The sequence below is a fragment of the Thunnus maccoyii genome, chromosome 13, assembly GCF_910596095.1.
Source record: "Thunnus maccoyii chromosome 13, fThuMac1.1, whole genome shotgun sequence".
NCBI lineage: Eukaryota > Metazoa > Chordata > Actinopteri > Scombriformes > Scombridae > Thunnus > Thunnus maccoyii.
In genome coordinates this window covers 25,564,522-25,581,623 of record NC_056545.1, presented here as the reverse complement: position 1 = coordinate 25,581,623, position 17,102 = coordinate 25,564,522, and the positions used below count along the sequence as shown (strand labels likewise).

Sequence of the window (17,102 nt, the reverse complement as noted above, 5' to 3'; positions counted from 1 at the left end):
TTCCTGAGTCAACACGTAAGGCTTTATAGTGTTGTTAACGTAAGTCACTTGTGAAATATCTAATCACATGCAAACAAAGCTTGAGTTGCAAGGAAAATTTAAACAAAATGTTTTATAAACTGACATTTATTTCAACAGAACAGTCATTTAAATATTAACATATTTCAAGTTCTTGTACATTGATCCCTAATGGTACCACAGACCAAACAGCTGGTTAAAGTATACAGATTCCAGATGATATACTGTCATAGTGTCCCTGACAAACATTTACATGACATTACAGCTGGTAAAAAGGAGGAATTATCCAGTCAGTAAATGAAGATATGCTAGGAGTCAACGAAGCTGTCCCTGTGGATAATGTGTTGGATCAGAAGCTAGGAGGCTAAATATCAGTGGTAAGTGTATAAGAGGTACTGCCCAACATGCATCATTTTTAGTAAAATCTCATAGTAACATAATTGAATATTTCAATTATGAACATCATAAAGTTTTATAGCTATAAAAACACATCAGTTAAAAGATAAAGTTTGTGTTCCCATACAACAGTGTTGTGTAAAAAGACTTTGGTATGTTACACAGTACAATGCTTTGGATTGCAGCTGATAAAGATTAGCATAGAAAGAGGATGTGCATATTATAAAGACCCTTGATCAAATAAAGAGCAGCAATGTGAATAAACCTGGGTTCCCCCTTTCCCTGTATCACATCAGTGATGTTTGTTATGGTTGTCTGTGAGCAGGTGTGTGGTTTTAATGTGCAATGTGCTTAACATGTGCAATACTTGCTTAATTACTTATCCCCCCCAGTATAAACCACACACAAAATAAATGTCAGATGTTGTGTTTACATCTGCATATGAATCAGCAGTGTGTTCTTCAACATAAATAATCACACTTAAATAAATACATATATTAACAGCCCATTTGTGATTTGTGTAGATTTTAAGAAAGGCACTTGTCAGAGGCCCAAAACTTTGATCAACAGTCAAATGTTCCAAAAAGGCAACGATGAGACAAAAACCTGCAGTCCTGTCTTTTTAAAGGTGCTAAGATTGTGCCAGAATTTCAGTTCTCCAGATATGGACACAGACTAAAAATTACTGTTTGTCTCGTCATGTAGTAACATCATGATCACGACTCACATCTCATTCATGGCTTTCTGTATGTGGAACACATGGCACATGTTCTACAAATGGTTGACAAAATCTTATCTGTCCCATCTCATATGTAGCAGGGCAGTGGACAGTCTACTGACTGAGATTTTAAATTTGAGATGATTTTGGAGTCTCTGAGGCCTAAATAAGGTCAAGTTCACAGTACACTGCGTTATCTTACCTCCTGACATGATTATGCAAGGGTGCAGGTTTTCGCATCCTTGTCTGACACAGCGCAAGACAAACTTTGGCACCTTTAAAGTCAGTTAGAGATGTAAATGATCACTTTGAACTGTTCCATCTGTGTCAGATTACAGATGGCAGCTGCTTCACTGCTAAAGCAACTGTGTCAAATTATCCTTTATCTGTGTCCATGAAACCAGGCTTTAGTGTTATCCGAAGAGGGAACTCTTACAAAGTTTTCTCTAACAGGATCTCGTTGAACCCTGTCACCTCAGTCTTCTTCTCTGGTTGCCTGTCAGCATAGAGAAGTGGAGATCGCTGATAGTGCAGCTTTACAGACCCCTGAGTAGAAAAGAGGAAAAAAAAAAGAATCTCATGAGAACAATCCTAAAAAACAAGCAGCTGACAAAATAATTTAGGAGATTTAACAGAGCTGGTTTGGATGTGTTCTTACCCTGGGTTGAGCCCGTATGGAGGCAAGCCCCTGTGTGTACTGGTTGGTCTCCACCTTATACTCCCCTCTCCTGGAGGGCAAATTCAGAGAGGCCATTACAGACATCATCTTCTGGAAACCAGTGGCCGTCAGAGACACGGTGATGGACGGGGCCGAGGCCAGAGCCAACCCCATGGGCCACCCTCGCACTGTGACAGGCTCCTGGATGGTGGAAAGCTGCACCGAGCCCCGTTCCCTGACAACAGGGTTCAGCTCTGGCACATCCTCCTCCACGAGGTCCTTTGCATCATCCAGTTCTGCCTCTGCCAAGGATTTCAAGAGTGCCTGCCACGAGAACAAAATAGTCATTTACATATCATTTATATTATTACGTGTTACTCACAACTCCCTATGAAATGTCTCCAAATCTCACCGTCCACTTCCTCCAGGTGCCTTGGATGATTGCCGCTGCTCTGTTCCATCTCTGGACCTGCCTCCTGACAAGCCAAGACCGCACCACTGCAGGCAACATAACACATATTCAACATCAAACCAAGCAAGCATTCTGCAGGTTTGCACAGTTTGAAGCAATGTGGAGAGAAATGTTAACATAGTCCCATTCAGAGAGAAGTTTCAAGAGAACATCTGTCATTAACAGTTAATCAGATGAGCTGCAAATACGTGTGACAGCTTCTGTTGCTTCAGAAGGGATAAACAGTGTCACCCTACAAACAGTGTGTACAGACTCAGCCAGCTGGTTCCCGTTGGCCAGACAGTCAGGTCAATACCGGCAGACTCACACCGTGGGGGCGAGGCCGCTGAGCTGTACTGATCACACTCACCGGGGCATTAAGAGTTTACCTGCTTGGATCAGAGTGGCAGACTGCTGCCGGGCACGGCGTCTGCGCCGCTGGTGTCGCAGCCAGCAGCACTGAATGGAAAAGGCACACCGGGAGAGGATCTTCTTCCTCTGATCTTCCAGCAAATCTAGCTGTGGGACAGAGCCAGGCAGGTCAGTACTCCCGAAAAAGACCAGAGCTCTGATAAGTAACTGAACATTTACAGTCCCACTAAGTACAATACTACTGGATGTACATTTTTGAACTAAGTTATACATACATACACTTTAAATTATGTGAGAATGCCTGCGTATATAAATGACTGACCATCAACTGGGTGAGAAAAACTTTAGTCCTCCCACAGTGCACCAGTGTATTGTGTTTTTCCCTGTCAAGGTTGTGTGAGGGACCAAAAGTTTGGTGTTGTAACACCACCCTGAGGAGCTTCTCCACCTCTTGTTGAAGAATGTCAACGCTGTCAGTCTCCACATCTGTGACAGAAATAAAATCAAGAAATAGACAGAGTTAAGTATGAGCGTTGTAATTCAAGCAAGGGCTGAGCAGCATTCCAGCTATCTAGAGATTCAGTTTTACCACACAGCATTTGTTTGACAGTTTGTCAGCGTGAGAGCGCAGAGAAATCCATCAGGATCAACAGCACAGCTTCCACACACACTGATATGATTACTGTGAATTCATCGCATCTTTAAAACACTGATAACATGCAAGTGCATATGAAGACAGAGGAGATGTGAAGAGTTATGACAAAATATTTGACAGCACTCAGGATTAGTGAGCAGCTTCCTTGAACTCAAAAAGCAGCAGAAGAGTGGGTCAAGGCAAATATTAGTTCAAGCATACATTAATCAAAAACGAGTAGAAACAGGAAACAAGAGCAAAGCAGGCTCTGACAGTCAGACATGCATGCATTTACCTGGAAAGTTCATTAGAAGTTGCAATTTTTGTTAGAAAGTCCTGTTTTTTTTTTATACACCACATTGAAAAGTCCCAAGGAGAGCAGAGAACTGAGGATCAGATTTACTAAGAGGACTAGTGAAGTAAAAGGAGAATAAACCAGCAGACCTAAAGAGAGGAAATAAAATCACTGTTTGCCCACAGTAAACATGCAAAATTTGACCTTCAGTAGATCCAGCAACAAATTGTACTTACCAACATTAGGAGTTCCTGAGCTGAACTTTGAATATTTTGAAATCAGTCCATAACGCTGAATGAAGCTTTTTAAAGGAATTCTGCGTGACAGAAATGACAAGTTATATAAAATCCAAGAAGGACACAGCAATAAAGAGTTAAGCAAAGGGAAAACATTTCACCTTATTGGAAAGCCAGCAGCACTAATATGTATGGTCTCCACAATCCCACAGGCCTCCAGCTGCATGATCACCTGACAGCAGACAAGAAATATCCACATTACATGTAAAATCTTTCCCTTTGGTGGACATAGAAAGCATTGCTCTTCTAATAACTCCACCAGATTAAAAACACAGAACATCTACCTCCTCCTTTTTGAAGGTCAGCGGCTTGCAGTCTGGGTTTGGTTTGATGCAGCGAGTGTAGTGAGGAGTTGTGGTGTGGAGGATCCTCATCAGGCTCTCCAGAGAGTTCTACAGTTGGACATCAACATCATCAATGCCATGATTAAATCCTCCCAGGAGGGACTCTAAATGCCCCAACAAGCTACTGTTACCCTGGTTCCAAAGGCACCCACCTTGAACTTGGAGACCACAGTGACTTTACTGAGCCCCTTGCTACTTGGGCTCTCAGTTTCCTTGTCAGCGAAGATCTGCTGAAGCAGGGGGTTTTCAGCCTTCTGAAGCAGGTTGATGAGCTCTGGTGGCACTGGGTCCTGTAACACAAAATCCAGTAGAGGATGAGAGGATGAATCTGTGGTCAACTGTTCTGAACACAGTTTAAAAGCTTTTCTTATGCACCTTGTTTTTCTCCACCATGCCCTGTATTTGGTAGTTGACTTTGCCAGCGTAATGGGCCACGGTGAAGTGTGGCTCCTTGCTGAACTTATCCCAGCTGATGTTGGCATTATCACAGAGCTCCTTCTCCAAACGAATCCTGAACGTCTTGGCGTCTGAGGTTCGATTAAGACGACTCTCCTAAAGGACAGGTAGGTGAAAAGTTGAATATCCAGTTAGTGTATAAAAACATATTAAATAATGAATGAATCAATGTATGTATTAAACAAGAGAATGAAATGCACACCTCATTAAGAAGAGAAAACACACTGATAGGGCTGCCCTCTATGAGGTCCAGACAGCTCTGGTTGTCCTGGTATTTGACGAAGGACCACTCCAACCCCTCTGACACATATTCCTCCTGGGAGAGGCACATATCAACATATATTCAAGTACAAAGTCCATTTTTAACACCATAGGGAGGCAAGATAAGCTGTTCGGTTTTCCATCAACAGAGATTTCATAAACACTTAAGAAAGAGGCCTCTTGTGTGTCTGGATATCGACACAATAAGCAGATTACCACCAGGGAATGGTACAGCTCTGCTGAGATCTCTGCATGGAAACGGAAAACCAAGAGACGTTACCTGCTGTGCTCTGAGATAATGGGCCACAAAGTGCTGCTGGAGTTTCTCGTTGGCGTAGTTGATGCACAGCTGCTCCAGGTTATTAATCCGGAAACACTCGAACCCGTAAACATCTAGAACTCCTGGAAATCACAGAGATGAGAGTATTTGTATGTGAGCTTATAAAAAGAAGCTACTAACAGATATGAAGGCCTGCAACGAACGAATTTTGTTATCAATTTATCTGATTATTTTCTCGATTGGTCTATGAAATAGACACAGTGATGCCTTGTTTGCTTGTTTTGTAAGATCCAACAGTCCAGAACCAGAAGAAGATATCCAATTGTTATATATGTTGATGAAAAAGCTAAAAACCAGAGACTGTTTGGGATTTTTGCTGGAAGAATGATTTAAATGATAATTGATTTTCTGTAGATCGACTCATCAGTGAATCAATGAGTTGTTGCAGCTCTACAGGTGTTCATTGTGGTGAAAGAAAAGAATACTTGTACCTATGAAGTTGCACCAAGTGGATTTGTCAGCACATATGCTGTTGTTGATGAATGTAACCAGCCACTCAAATAATCTGTTGGGAAAAAAAGAACACAATTACTCCAAAAGATGGAGAGCTTATAAGAAATCAACAATGATAAACAGACATATCTCCCTCGCTGTGTACTGTAAGCAAAAAGGCATGATGGTTTCACATTTGAGTGTTTGATGACAACAGAGTCTTTGTACACAGAACAAAAACAAGCTCCAGTACGACCGGCACTTTTCACACAATATTATCCCAGTCTGACAAGTCGCTGTGTTATTTGTTGATCAAATCCTCGTCTTACTGGGCATAGATGGTCTTGGCCAGGCAGTCTCTCCTCATGCTGCACTCGGCCTGGGAACAGGGCTTGAGCACACTTTGCTTCCCCGCCTTCAGTGTCCTCACTGTTAAACACGTCTGAAGCTCCTCAGCAGGGACGCGCAGCAGCTCAGCAGCCCTCTGCATGGAGTCTAAAGGAGCGGGGTGATGTCATGGAATTTATTCAGCAGCTTGACACACAGAAGTACAATCTGAATGACATCTTGAAATCCCTTGATCATTAATGGCAGCCTGACGTTTCTGATTGTGGAAAGGACTCAGTAACAGGATGTGATTGATAAGAGTTGTTTAAACCTCTGAAACTAAATCATATCAAATACCTTTGGACTGTTCCTCTAGGTTACACATTTGTGATTCGTCCGCTGAAGAGCAGAAATTCACATTCCCCAGCTGCAGAATCCCTGCTAATATCTGTAATACATCACAGCAAACAGAGGAAATTAAATGCTATTCTTAGAAAGAAAGAATGACACAAAACTAGATAAAAAGTTGATGATTAACACCTTACCCTAAATATTTGTCTCTGCCTTTCTGCATTAATGCCCAGATGAACCATCGCCTCAACAGTCTCATTGAAACAATCCTCTGTAAAACATTCAATGACCAGCAGTTACTTGTGAGAATCACTGTCAAAGAATAAATAAAATCTATAGAAAAAGAAATGATAAAAAGTACAAAACACACATGAAAAATAAAAACTAACCCTCAACAGTTTTTTCAGCATTTGGCAGCCAAACAAAAAGTTGACCATGTGGCATCATCCACTCCTTTCTCTGCTCATCTGTGGCCCCTTTCATCATCTGAAAAACAATACACACTCAGCTCTGTATGAATGTTAATAAGAAAATGAAATACCACATAAACATCATTTGTCGGTGCTTTTCATGAACTAAGAAAAATAACAGGTTTCAGCTTTATGGAAATGCATTTTTCATAGAATTCAATATTTTTTTCAAATGATTTCTTTAGTTTAAGAAGTGAGAGATTTTTTAATCCCATGAAGGTGCACTCGATCCTTCAGTTTATCTAAAAAATGATTCAAAATCACCACATTTGAAGATAAATGCTTTTCACTGGACGGGGTCTGTTAACTCACTTGGTAAAAGATGTGAAAGTTCCTTTCATTAGCTGGCTGGCAGGCCACCCTGGTCTTCTCCAGTAGATACGTTTGCACAGACGCCCCCACCAACATCTGACACCTTCATGTCAAAATAACACGTTGAACAGATTAGACTGACCGACATATCATACAGTTCCCTTTGGGAAAGTGAGCTGATGCTGTCTCATGTAATGACGAAGGGGGTGAATCACTTGTAAGTACCTGTCTAACTGGAGCTGGATGTACTTTCCAAAGCGACTGCTGTTGTTGTTGCGCAGCGTGCAGGCATTTCCTACATGGAGGGTTGAAAGTTGACTCAGTGACTGTCTGTAAAAGGTATTTTTTTAAAAGACACCAGCTATTAGTTGTCTTACCGAAAGCTTCCATGATGGGGTTGGAGTCCAGCACTCTCCTCTCTATCCTCTCCACTGTGTCCTGACTCTTCATCACCGAGGAGGAGGCCGCCACAGTGGCGTAATATTTCATCAGGCAACGAGATGTCCATGTCTGTAAAGAAACAAATCCTTCATACACAACTGAGGAGTAGACCTCAACCTGACAAAACTAATCATTAGTCAACTAAAGATCCTTTCCACCCGTCCTAAAGCTCATTTTACAGATTTTTTTCTTCTGTCAACATCCTGTGTTTTTTAATCACTGTTGCTGCTAAAAATGTAAAAAGACAAATCACCTCCTGTAGGTTAGAGGAGTTTAGTGCAGTCAGAGCAGCAGATTAACCGGCTTGACATTGAATGTCTTTGTTATTACATCAGTCAGTGAAGTGCCAACAGATGCAAACATCAAAACTGCCCTTAAAGACTCTCTCAGACATGTTTGAAGACATACAATATAATACTTACAATATTCTGCTTTAAATAATAGTTTGTGTCTGATTTTTCCGCAAAAGGTTGAATTACCTAGTTAGATATTCTTAAAATGAAATCAATCAATAGAAAAATCCAGAATCTATGAATATGCTGATATTTCTCATTTCAAAACTTTAACTGCTGGACAGAAGATGTCTCCTACTTCACTGTAAAGTCTATTCTCAGTTTATTCAACTTTCTACATCACACTTGTGCAAGCTATATACTAGACCATGACTGGCTTCCAAACTAGTGATGTCACAAATCATGCTCCTAGGTACACATGTTAAAATCAGATTTAATTGAGTGCAGAGAAACTTTTCTCCTTCAGCAAATGTATGTGAAAACAGCCTCCTGGCGTCAAACTCAAATAGCAAAACACATTTTAGAGTGGAGGGTGCGCTGAGCAAAGAACAATAATAAGAATGATGAACACTGTTTTGCTAATAAATACAGTGTGCAGTAATAACTTTCAAGGCATGAATCACGCAAAGACTTAAATTCTTAAACAAGCGAGCTTACAGAAGTGTAATCAGCTTAGTCCATCTACTGTAAACTGGCAAATATCCCATGAGTTGAATCTGTGGCACTGTAAGTAAAAAAAGCTACTAAACTGACATTAGCAAACCATGATTGAAGTTTGTTATGTTCATTCTATACTCATGTTAGCACTATGCCTTACCTTTCCTGCACCGCTCTCACCGCTGACCACCAAGGACTGGTTGACCGGCTCCACCTGACCCTGCACATTCCTGTAGGCTTCTTCTGCCACAATGAAGATATGTGGTTTGGACTCCTGTTGACAAATATACAGATATATTAATGTGTTGGTCATTCCTGGCTGCAGGTAGAGGTGCATTACTCTGAGTTTGACTATTTGACGATAGACAAGACAGGATAGACAAGGAACCGGAGGATTCATGTTTGAAGTAGTTAAACTGAGCAGAAAACAGCATGGTTGATGTGTTCTGCACTTTGTTACACTGTAAGGTTGGTAAACATCAGACATACTGATGAAATATTGATTGTTACTGATTTGATGACACACTTTTTTGAAGGTCTGCGTTATGGCATAATTTCATCCTGAAGGCCCAGGAAATATACTTCTGTAAAATGCTAAAACGCTTGCAATGCAATATCCCCTCCCCACCCACACCAATGCTTGCACCACCATACATCTTCCCTCAACGTAATTAAAAATCCTACAGAGAAACATACATAAGTCAGCTGAATTACAGTGAGAGACTGTTGTGACATTATAAATACCTGGGGCTGAGGAGCGCAGTGATACTCCTTCATCACATCCAGAGAGTACAGATCTGGGATGGGCTGGAAGGGGTTGAGAGCCACCAAAGTGCAGCCAGCATTGGTGTAAAACACCTTCACTCTGTACCTGGCCTGCAGGCATTTCAGCACTAACGGAGAAAATCATTAAAATATAATTAGGCATAATCAGGAAAAAACAGAAGAAGCAGATATTTATATATAACTGGATTAAAAATTAAATGACATTGATGGAAAGTTAAAAAAATGAAATTATCAAATTAGGTTATTATACTCTCTGAGGAGATGCCACATTATGGGTCATCAGTATAATCATTATCCAAACCTACATACCAAGCAACATAACAAACACAATCATAGGCAACAAGAGAACTAAATTCATCTGACCTGAATGGATTCTGTCGGACACACAAGCCAACCTAGTGGTTCTGGTAAAACCTTTCAGTAAACCTCTGGATCTCTACAAAAGTCAGAAAGCTGGAGGAAAAGCTCCTCCATGCTGTTACCCTGACCTCTGCTGTTAATAAGTTTTATTTTCTCCCTTAGGCTGAAAGTAAAAGTACCTAGAAATATGAACCAATGACACTGATCACTTCTTACATAATGCTAATGACACTGCATTTTTATGTCAATAAATGTTTAAACAATGGAAAGTCAAAATGCTGCACACACTGTAGATACTTATAAATGTAAAATAAAAGATTCTGAGGCTGGTTATTATTGTTTTTTGGGGGTATTCAGCAAAGTAAATCATGTCCTTGGTTCTGTCACTTGAGTGAAACTTGTTCTCTATCATTATGTGTACCGCAGCGTTGTGGTAGTGCAGCAATCATTAATGCATTAATGCTGTGTTTATCAACCCCCACAGATTTTATCTTAATGTGGGTAAACAATACGCAGAAAATGCTGCAAACCAAGGTGACATGAGCTGGAAAACACTTTTGACTATAAATAAAGACAAAGTTTACGCAACAAATCAAACCCTCACTGACATACAACGCTAGATTTGAAAACATCAGCTAACCAAAACTCCACAAAACTCATAACAGGTGACATGATTTAAATGTCACTTAGCAGCAACATCAGACATTATCACCACCTCCTCCAGTGACGTTGTAGCCCTACTTGTTACCTGTTGTTGGGGTCACTGGGTTGACTTTGGTGAGGTCATCATAAGTGTGGAGTTGGTCTTCATCAATGAGGAAGGCCTGAAGTTCTCCCTCCAGTGAGTCATCGAGGGACCGATCAGGTGAACGGGCTTTCTGGACAAATCCTTTCACCTGTGTAAATGAGGCAAAACGTGAGGCAAAGAAATTAATCCACATCTTGTAAGTGATGCAGAGTAAATACAAGGTGGAAACAATGGTGAAAATAACAAAAGCCAGGAAGAGGACATATATGTTTTATGTCTATTTCATTTGTTATTTCTGTGATCTAGAGCACTCCAGACAATTTTTAAAACATAAAGACCATCTCCAAATGTTGGGAAGCTGTCAAACTTCCCAGAGCTATAAAACGCCTAAAAATGTTCCATCTTTATGCAATTAAATGTTCAACTTTTTATTCTTGGCTTTGCTGTCAAACATCACAAATCAGATTACACAGGTAAACAAGCATTAGTTCTCACATCGCATGATATATTCATGGACACATTGTTTGTTTCAGAGGTCCATAGTCTTACATAACTAAGTGTTCTCTGCATTTTTGCAGAGCCACTAATTGCTGAATGTGTCATATGTAATCCATTCAATCCATGACAATCACTTTAGCCTGACAAATGGAAGTCTACTTTATCCCGCCACGATCACATGGCCAGTACCTGCAGTCCGCCTGAGGACTGTCAACAGTCTGACGTACTAAATTTGTGCAGACAGATTTAATCCAATACCAGGTAGCCTACATCTCATCATTCTGTAAGGCCATTTAAAAACATGTCAATAGCCTTGATGTCATTAATTTAACACCTTATGCTACAATAATAACATCCTGAGTACACGACACATTACATACATACATACATATAATTGGCATAGCTAGTACATACAATTAACACTATAAAGTCATATGTTAATGCAGTATGTCATATTATGAGTGGCTTAAGAATAAAACAACACATTAGAACAGTTATTTCTAAAGTTATCGGACACCTTTTTGAGTAGCCCTCGTCTTTAACGTGATGTTGTCATACTAATCTCAAGTCAAAAATCTGGCGGTTGCGTGAATGTTATTTTGTCTACTGGCAAACTGGCAACTATATCAGATATTATTTAGCTATTTGCAGCCACTGGTAGACACACAGTGTTACAGCAGTGTGTGTAAACCGTGTCCGTATGTTAAAACAGACTGAAATACTTGCTGCTTGGAGCACATTTACACGAACCTCACATTGTTAACGGTCACCGTTGTGCCTTTTTAATACTTTACAAGGGTTTAAATACGAAACAGCCCATTAGAGCTGAGAACCGGTACAGATTGATAAGGTTACTCCAGATGAAGTTTAACTTTAAAAACTGAAGTTTACATTTTACAAACCAAAAGGGGAAACCTCTGTCCCGTGTCCTAACTTAACTTACCGTCCCCACTCCACGGCTGTGTCCTGCTCTGCCGTTGCGTTGGTCGGTTGCAGAACTCATTGATTTTACCGTTAAACTCTGTCTGTCCGTCTTAAAAGTAAGCTCATATAAAAACTAGACCTAAATTCTACTGGAGACGTTGTTTCATTATTCTACCTCTCAGTTAACCTCAACTTTTTCCATTACTGTCTGAAATTCCTCAAGGACAACCTCCCCACTGCCTGTTACTACTCGCCCGACTGCCTCCCATCCTAGGATGGTGAAATCATGACCCGCCCTACTGTGCCTCTGATTGGCTAGTACTCGTTGTCCTCGTTGGTTGGGTTGGTTAAATTAGGCATGAGGAGTGTTATTGGTTAGGGTTAGGGTATGAATATCAAGGTAAGCCAATCAGAGGTAGAGTAGAGCGGGTTATGACTTCGCCATCCTAGGAAAAATATCGCCTCCCAAACTCCCAAACCACGCAAATATTCCTGTTCCCGCCCTCTTCCTGATGACTCACTGCCCTGGTCTACCACAAGGACCACACGGTTAAGGTTTGCCCTAAAATGACTCTTCAAAACCTTCACGCTTGAATTGCCGCTTAACTTGACTTAAAGTACGACACTTAACTTGTCTTCTTATTCACAGCTTCTTTTTAGAATTTTTCTGGTCCACCATAAAAGTGCCACAACTCCTGCTGAGGATGGTGTTCAGTCATTTTCAACAAACATAACAAATAAGGGGAAAAATACATTCCATTAACGACAGCTTTGACTTTTTTTTTTTATCTAGAATAAAATGTTCTTTAATTGATTTACAATCCCGAATTTTGATCATTTTTAACTGTAGGATTCTTTTTCTTATTGCCCTTACTCATGGTAAACTGATTTTCAGTCTTATTGCTATTTCTACCTATTTGCTGTGGTATACCTGCTCAGTATTAAAAAAGTCTCAAGAAAACAATAATCCAGTATGACAGTGGACATCACAGAGTATCATAATCCTGAGTTTCACTCATTTTTACTGTAGCATTTTTTTTCTTATTGACCTCTGAACATGGTACAGTAACATGAAATTGTAAATCATATATTGCTATTTCTGCCTATTTGCTTCTACGTGCTCAGTATTAAAAAAAAAAAAAAAAAAAACCTTAAGAAACCTATACTCCAATGTGATGGAGGACATTACAGAGTATCATAATTCTGTATTAACAAAATTCACTGTAGCATTGCTGTGGTATAACTGCTCAGTATTAAAATGCCTTAAGATACCAATACTCCAGTATGACAGAGGACATCACAAAGTATCATAATCCTCAGTTTCTTTTTCTTATTGCTGCCTATTTGCTGCTTTTCCAATGTCAAAGTTTTCCTTTTGTGTCCCCAAGTCCGCACATTGATTGTCATCCTACATTGATCAGTTGTCAGAAATAGAAATTGATCCAGAATATTTATATTCGTGATCTAGAAAATAATAGGCATACTAATGTTATACAAATAATATTTATTCACAATATTTTGAACAAGAAAAAAAAACAAAACTGAAGTCCCGCTTAGTCGGAAGTTGCCAGTAATCCGAGCAGTCTTGAATGCGACATGTGACCAAACGCGGATGTAAGCGACGCAGCTATCTCACGTTACTGAAGGCATCATGGCAGGTTAGGGCCGGTGTTTCATGCAGCTGTAACAAGCAATGCTGTAAAACAGGTATTTGTGTGAACCTGCATTCCCCTCACCCAACAGACTACTCCGTGGTGAGTACTGCTAACAACGGCCTTCGTAACGTCATTTAACGTCGCAGTGTAGATTAGAGAAGTCAATGGACTTTGCTCGTGCTTAGTGTTATAGTGATACAGTCTACTATCAGGAAAAGTGAAAATCCGTCCGGCAAAGTCACTGTTTACATTGTTCTTTCAATGCTTTTGTGCGGGTAGGCCATTGATTACAAACAACGACTGCTTCCACTTATGATAAGTTTATGATAAACACATCGAGATTTAGACAGTTGATGTAAAGAGGTGAGACCTGAGTTTATACAATTTATATAGCTTTTATATTCCTGTATCTGAAAATGTACCCATATCCCTTTAAAAAATCACCATGGGTGTTGCCATAGTGTCCTTACATTTTTCAGGTTTCCAGTGTAACTTATGCAGTGAATAATGATTTGTAATGTTTGCAGGCCATGTCTCAGAGGGACCAGAAGGAAGCGTTTGTCAGTAATCTCAATGGGACCAGTCTGGAGGAGGTGGCACTGGGCTCATTTCTCAGCCCACTGTGCCTCATCAGCAGAGGACTCATTTTGATCCTCTACCATCAGGCCAAAGGGAGTCTTCCTCTGCCACATCCACTCATTTCTCATCTGCTTCTGGACTTCTTTGTGCTTATCCTCCCCCTCGTCCTGTCATGTACCATCCTGAGCAACATTCTTCACCAGGTCATCTTGAGCTTAATCTGTGTTTCGGCTTGTGTGATTTTCTATATCTACCGTACCAACAGTCATCCTGCTCGGCACCGGCAGTCCACTGTCAGCACCTTCCTTCAGAGTCACGTTCAGTTCAACCAGGTTCCCTTTGTGACCATCTTTAGAGTGTTTGTGAATGTGAAAACAGCTATCAGCATTCTCGCCGTAGACTTCAGTGTCTTCCCAAGGCGATACGCTAAGACAGAAACCTATGGGACAGGTGTTATGGACTTTGGTGTCGGAGCATATGTCTTTGCAAATGCCCTCGTCTGTCCAGAGGCACGGAGGAAGAACATCTCTGGATCCAAGATGAATCATCTCTCTAAGCAGCTCCTATCTGTCTGGCCCCTGGTTGTTCTTGGTATGGCACGGCTAGTGAGCGTCAAAATGACCAGCTACCATGAGCATGTGACAGAATATGGCGTCCACTGGAACTTCTTCTTCACACTAGCCATTGTGAAAGTTGTGGCTTCAATGTTTTTAGTCATCTTACCAGTCAGCCAGTCCTGGGTCTTCGCCCTTCTGATCGGAGGACTTTATCAGTTCGCTCTGGAGACGACAGGGCTCAAGGATTTCCTTATCCACAACAATGACAGAGAGAAGGACTTCCTGCATGCTAATAAGGAGGGCATATTCTCTGTACTGGGCTATGTAGCCATCTACATGGCAGGAGCACAGGTTGGACTCTATGTGATGCAGCCGAGATCCCAGGTTAGAGAGTGGCTCAAAGCACTTTTCAACATCATGTTGGGAAGTCTTGGGCTTTACGCTGCTTTGTACATATGTCAGACCTTTGTGGAGCCAGTGTCTCGGCGCTTTGCTAATTTACCTTTCTGCCTGTGGAGTGTTGCCCAGTCCCTGTTTTTTATGTTCTGCCTTGCTACAGCTGATGTGGTTTTACTGTTTTCCAAAAGAACATCAGGCTGTCACTTGCTGCCGTCATCGTGGGATCTGTATAAAAAGCAATCATCAGATTCAGTCTCTGACAAAAAGAGAGATGAGATGGACAGAATGTGCCTCATTCAAGCTGTCAGCAAGAATCAGTTGTTGTTTTTCTTGCTTGCAAATGTCATGACAGGATTGATCAACTCCATCGTGAACACACTTAGTTGTAGCGATTTATTTTCAGTGTGTGTTTTGCTGTCGTACATGTTCATGAATTGCATTGTAATATATGTTTTACATCTCCTTGGAATTACAGTCAAATTCTGGTGAAATTGAATTTGTAAAACTATTCTGAAGGTTTTTGTGGAGGGCTAGAGTTGGGGAGTTGGGGAGATTTAATGTTGTAAGAAGATACCATTGCACATGCCTTCTTTATTTATGAAAATAAACATGTCTAGATAAAAATGGTACCTCTGAATCAGTGAGGACTTGGACTTCAATATAACGTGAACCAAATGTGCTGTTAAATGTTCTTAAATGATTTGCCTTTGTCATAAAACCAGTCAAGTTATTGCAGCTAAATAATGCATTCAACTCGTCAGCAGTAAGTATAAACTGTTCATGCACTCATCAGAATGGAAAACTGCATTTAAAATAATGCAGCACTTGAACAAAGCCTGTATTGTTGAACTTTTGCTCTTCTGTATATACTGTATATGTTCTGTTTTTTACTTTTTGCTTTCTTAATCTCTTTCTGGTGTTTATTCCTTTCCTGCTTATTTCATTACTCAGTACAGTTCTGTTTGTTGTAGATGAAGTTTTAGTTTCTCATCCTAACATCACTCAAATATCAGTGACATGTTTACACCAAACCTCAACTAAAAAAAAGGGGGTCGAAATCTAATACCACTAACATAATTTATATATACTGTATATATATGATGAATGCAAAGAAACAAGCAAATAAAAATTAAGCTGTGGAAATGCTTATGGCTCATTTATTCATTTCAAACTAACTTTTTTTCCCCAAATAAAGATGTTTTATTAACAAGTGGATTTATAACAGCTTAGCTTGTATGAATGAGGATTTTTCTCTTTCTCAAGTAAAAGGAAATCGTTAATTATGAATAATACTTTTGCAGTTGGACATACTGAAAATATCTGAAGGTTTCCTCAAAATAGATGGAGGGTCTTTTTGTTTTTGTTTTGTTTTTTTTAAACTTCATTTACACAATGGAATTTACAACATATTTCCAACAACAGTAACAAGGCAATGTATGCTCGAAGTAGTGCACAGCTCATAATACACCAGAATTATATATAGGGAATTCAGATCCTTTTTTTGAGTATACAAAGTAATAATAAATGTATAAGGGAATAACCCAGAGAAGCATAATTAATAAACCTGCTTCTATATTTGTTTGGAATAATCTGTATTTTGGCATAGACTGGGTAAAAAAACAAAACAAGGTTATTACCCAGGATTTTGTTGTTGTTGTTTCAAATAAGGTGCAAGAGGTATCTCTGAAAATATTGCACAGGTGTTATCCAGTTAATTCAGTTATTGTAAAATATAGGCTAAATGTTGACCCTCTTTGTTCCTTCTGTCACCACACACATGAAACGACAGCTCATCTTTTTTGGGACTGAACATTTAAAATTACTGTCTAAAAATATGTTATTAATATTATTTCTTTTTGCAAATTTGCAAAAACAGACACCCAAACTCACTGTCTTCATGTCCTATTTAAACACACTAAAATACTGCACAAACTCTAAAGCTGTGAAAGCTAAAGTCATATCTAATTAATTTGATTTGTAATTAATTTAATTTAATTTTGTTTATGTTTGCTTTTTGTTTTTTAATTTCTTTATTGGTGTAAATAGATGCATAGTGCGCCCCCTGGAGGCTGAG

General features: G+C 39.9%; 2 protein-coding genes across 2 annotated transcripts; one reads left to right on the top strand and one right to left on the bottom strand.

Annotated features, from left to right (window-relative positions):
- Positions 1–97: 97 nt before the first annotated feature.
- LOC121909749 (unconventional myosin-XIX) lies at positions 98–12,121 on the bottom strand. The gene is made up of 24 exons (XM_042430407.1): positions 11,858–12,121; positions 10,417–10,564; positions 9,267–9,415; positions 8,683–8,796; positions 7,509–7,641; positions 7,357–7,426; positions 7,132–7,234; positions 6,739–6,835; positions 6,544–6,620; positions 6,356–6,446; positions 6,001–6,166; positions 5,671–5,744; positions 5,180–5,301; positions 4,841–4,954; positions 4,558–4,734; positions 4,335–4,472; positions 4,123–4,230; positions 3,940–4,010; positions 3,779–3,858; positions 2,936–3,099; positions 2,631–2,760; positions 2,203–2,288; positions 1,791–2,114; positions 98–1,678 (listed from the first exon to the last, which is right to left on the bottom strand). The coding sequence occupies exons 1-24, from the start codon at positions 11,915–11,917 to the stop codon at positions 1,565–1,567; spliced, it is 2,910 nt and encodes a 969-aa protein (XP_042286341.1). The 5' UTR covers positions 11,918–12,121; the 3' UTR covers positions 98–1,564.
- Positions 12,122–13,070: 949 nt separating this feature from the next.
- Positions 13,071–16,163, top strand: pigw (phosphatidylinositol glycan anchor biosynthesis, class W). The gene is made up of 2 exons (XM_042431266.1): positions 13,071–13,592; positions 14,021–16,163. Exons 1-2 carry the CDS (start codon positions 13,428–13,430, stop codon positions 15,515–15,517), a joined length of 1,662 nt encoding a protein of 553 aa, XP_042287200.1. The 5' UTR covers positions 13,071–13,427; the 3' UTR covers positions 15,518–16,163.
- The last annotated feature ends 939 nt before the right edge of the window (positions 16,164–17,102 follow it).

Coding starts and splice junctions, on each gene's coding strand:
- LOC121909749 (XM_042430407.1), bottom strand. CDS start 11,917: ATGAGTTCTGCAACCGACCAACGCAACGGCAGAGCAGGACACAGCCGT. Junction 5,745..6,000: donor GCCAAGACCATCTATGCCCA/GTAAGACGAGGA, acceptor TTTTCCCAACAG/ATTATTTGAGTGGCTGGTTA. Junction 2,115..2,202: donor GCACCTGGAGGAAGTGGACG/GTGAGATTTGGA, acceptor TTCTCGTGGCAG/GCACTCTTGAAATCCTTGGC.
- pigw (XM_042431266.1), top strand. CDS start 13,428: ATGCGACATGTGACCAAACGCGGATGTAAGCGACGCAGCTATCTCACG. Junction 13,593..14,020: donor ACCCAACAGACTACTCCGTG/GTGAGTACTGCT, acceptor TAATGTTTGCAG/GCCATGTCTCAGAGGGACCA.